Here is a 3,670-nt window from a genome sequence, read left to right as displayed (position 1 = left end):
TAGAGGGTGTCAGGTCCACTCCCCACTTGTAAAAATAGTACTTTACCACTGCACCCCCTCTAATCTCAGATGCACCCTGAGTCATTTTGTTTAAGTACAGTGAGCCTTTCTAAAATATACAGTAAAGAGACAAACCCACCAGCACTATGACTTTGTGCCAAATACTTGTTGCTGATTTAGAGTACTGGCACCTTTTTTATTCCAATTCAAGCACTGATTACAGGAGAGGCATCATCATCTCTTCACTCTCAGTTCAAGATGATGTTTTATAGGCAACATTAAAGCAATCAACATAGTTATACATTTCTGATGATTAAAGTATTTTATTCTTTAATGTAGGCTAAAAATGCAAAGCTACATTGGAAGGAAAAACATAAAATATATATTAAGAATAGAAAACGTATACAAAGCAAACTTTAAACCTTGGTAATGCAATGAATTGAAAACTATAAAAATGAAATGCAATAATGAGACATGTTTCAACCATATGTCATGCATCTGTGACCCTGCTTTGACACTACCGACTTGTTTTTATGACATTTGCAGTGGGTATGTGTGAAGCCTAATAAAGAGCAAAATAATAAACTAATGTATGGAACCTTCCTTTCGCTCAAATGTGTAAATGTTTCTTCAACCCTTACCTGAAACCTCATAAACTCGTTGTAAATGGCTTTTTATTGATATGTGGAACATTGACATTTTAATTTCCAAGATTGAAATAACAGATGTCTTTGTTTATACCTAAAGTACGCTGTGCCTGTCTTTAACATGTGACATACTTTTAGCGTCGGGTTAGGGTTAGGCCTAAAAACATAACAAACTTTAGGGTTTTCAGGCATAGAGGCATTTTTATCTGGGATAAGCAGGTAATCTGCAGTATCTTGGGCACACACATGATGAGTAGGACAAGCATCAATGCTTCAAACCTGTTATATTTTTAATCAGCTTTACCTTATCCAATAGTTTCCTCTTGCTAAAATGAATACACAACTGCAGTTGCAAATGTATTCTTTTTAATAAAAATCCCAAGTTCAGTAATATAAATCAATTTGTCTGCATTTCTTTTATTGGCACTTTGTGCAAACTAGTAGCTGGGCTTTAGTCTTGGTAAATACTCAATAATAATAATTTGCATGTTTTTGTGTACATGTGCATAAAGTATATGCAGATTTATAGATTTATGTACACTTTGCAAATCTGAGCATGCATTATTATCATACGTATTCTCAAAAATGCGTTTAAAGGTGGGGTAGGTAATTTTGGAGAAACAGGCTCGAGTGCGTTAGAATTTGAAAATACACAGCCGGAAAAAATCTGCCACTGCCATACAGAGCCCCTCCTCCAACACACACGAATGCGCACATGACCAATGAGGGCACGAGATAAGTTTGTGCACAGATGGAAGGCTGACAGGCAGGTAGGCCATCCATTTATTTTAGCCGGGCCGGCTAAAATGATTGGTCGTGCTTTTTACAGTACTACGGTTTCCACAGATGACATTTTTTTATGGAGTTTTTTGTCAAAGCACTTAAGATATTCATTGCTATCGGGATGTTAAGAGCATTCCATGGAATATAACAAAAACTGTATCTAGAGCCAGTTTCTCAAACTTACCTACCCCACCTTTAAGTGTACAGTTTCCTGTACTAATTAAAAAAGTATCAGTTTGTTTTACAAATCTAAGTGCACACACTAATTGAGAGCCACATATTAACCCCCTCCCCCAATCAATTCACATCTCATCACCCAACTGCTCTCCCAGTTGTTGGAATGTACTGAAAAAGGATAAAACACAAAGTTAGTTAGCCTGAGCTAGTAGGCTATTAGCACTTCCTGCCAGCCAAGCTCTGCTAATGAAGAGCTAAGGATGAATGTCTCCAGCATCAGAGGCTCCCAGTGCTGTTGTGCGGCCCAGAGCGGGGGTGCACTGTAGTGCTGTAGTTGTTGTTGTTGCTGCTGTTGCTGCTGTTGGCCTTCCCCTTCCCGGACACCCTGCTGTCAAGGTTACGGCTCTTGCTGTGCTCTTCCCTCATGAAGAGCTCTACTAGTAGAATCTTCTCTTTGTGGATCTGCATGCTGATGTCTTTTGGGATGTCTGGAATCAGCCAGTCCACAATGTCGCTCATCAGCATCACAACGTTCTGGAAGCGAACATGGAAGAATCTCTTTATCCTGTGTATTCTGGGAAAACTTAAAGTAATGCTTGGTCATCTCACCTTCCTGCCCTGGGTCATGATTAAGGCAACCTATCATTTATTGTATCCATCTTCACAATATTGTAACAGGCAAGTCGTTTCTATAAGATAATCTTCTTACAGATGTGTTGATAATATCAAATATGTCATTTGTTATCAACTTAGAGAGAGAGAAAATGTTTTTCTTAGTAAATGGAAGAAATGGAGGATTTATGCCACAGCAGAAAATACTGATATCATTTTCCAAGAGGCTATAAGACTTTTGACAATGGCCCTGTGTCACCAAGGTTACTGAATTTTTGTTTTTAGTTCATTTGTTTTATTAAGTGTTTTTTTTCTGTTTTTTTATTTCATTTGTATTGCTCTGTTCTAGCCTAAACAAGGTTGCAAGTTACTTGTTGAATATAAAAACGAAATATTTTTAAATATAAAAGTAACAAAAATGTGGGATAAAACACTTGTAACACAAACTTAAAGAACTAAGAGAGGTATATTTTTATTACACGCTTATTTTGGACCATCAGAGGTCTGGTATTTCTTGATAGCAGAACACTGCACAGGTATAACAGACCATTGGTAAGGCTTATGAAACTTTCTTAATAATCTATTTCCTACTTTCTTTAATTTTCACCTTACCTGGAAAATAATGACAAATGCCAGTCGTACCGCCAGTACTGTCCAGAATTCCTTTGAGATCTCGTATGGTGTGGCTGACCAAGGCGGTTCTCTGTAGTCCTTATACCTTTAGAGAAACAAACGCATCTTTTGTTTGGTCTTCAACCCAACAAACATTCTTACTATAAATGTGATCCACTTAAGCGTGACCCTGAGCTCAACAGAACTTCATAAATTTTATTTAATATTGAAATCTCCTGAAGACAATAGATGTCTCAACCTTGGTAGCATTTGATTAATTATATGAAGTAACACATTTCAAATGACAGTGGTATATTGATGTTGATAGTTTTTTCATGAGATTGACCATTGTGAACTGAGTTTGATTTCCCACCTGCATATCTCAACGTGGTAGCCAAGGTGCAGAGGATCCATTGGTTCTTTTCCTTCCTGGAAATGGCTGACATTAAAGTAGGAGAGCGTATGGTTGACAAATCCATGCATGGAGCCATCAGGGCTGTACATGTACTGGTAGACCATCCGAGGGATGAAGTCTGACGTGAAGGAGATGACAAATGCCTAGGAGTTTTGGTTTGGGAGGTGGAGGGAGGGGAAGGGGTTCAGAGGTTATGGACATACATGGGAGTTAGAATGTGAAAACAAGATGGCGTGGAATTTATCAACATGCAGTGTCAAGCTGAAATGAAACAATCCATTGGACTGAAGTAGTTGAGTTGAAGATGTTTCATCACTCATGCAAGAGGCTTCTTCACATTCTCTACCCTAAACACAGCTCACAACAAGCAGTCATTTACCTTTTTCTGTCTCTGTTATCCATATAAACTTTCATTTCTGAGATT

General features: G+C 38.0%; 1 protein-coding gene across 1 annotated transcript; it reads right to left on the bottom strand.

The window, feature by feature from the left end:
* Nucleotides 1–1,594: 1,594 nt before the first annotated feature.
* On the bottom strand, nt 1,595–3,389 carry LOC104964124 (anoctamin-1-like; the record flags this gene model as incomplete). Its single annotated transcript, XM_010792846.1, has 3 exons — nt 1,595–2,141; nt 2,832–2,937; nt 3,205–3,389. Coding segments are annotated over 3 exons (549 nt in total), but the record flags the coding sequence as incomplete, so codon positions are not given.
* Nucleotides 3,390–3,670: the final 281 nt, after the last annotated feature.

The sequence above is a fragment of the Notothenia coriiceps genome, unplaced genomic scaffold (genome assembly GCF_000735185.1).
Source record: "Notothenia coriiceps isolate Sejong01 unplaced genomic scaffold, NC01 NC01_scaffold00036703, whole genome shotgun sequence".
Lineage (NCBI taxonomy): Eukaryota > Metazoa > Chordata > Actinopteri > Perciformes > Nototheniidae > Notothenia > Notothenia coriiceps.
The sequence above is the reverse complement of the archived record's forward strand: the minus strand, read 5'-3'. Positions and strand labels throughout refer to the sequence as shown.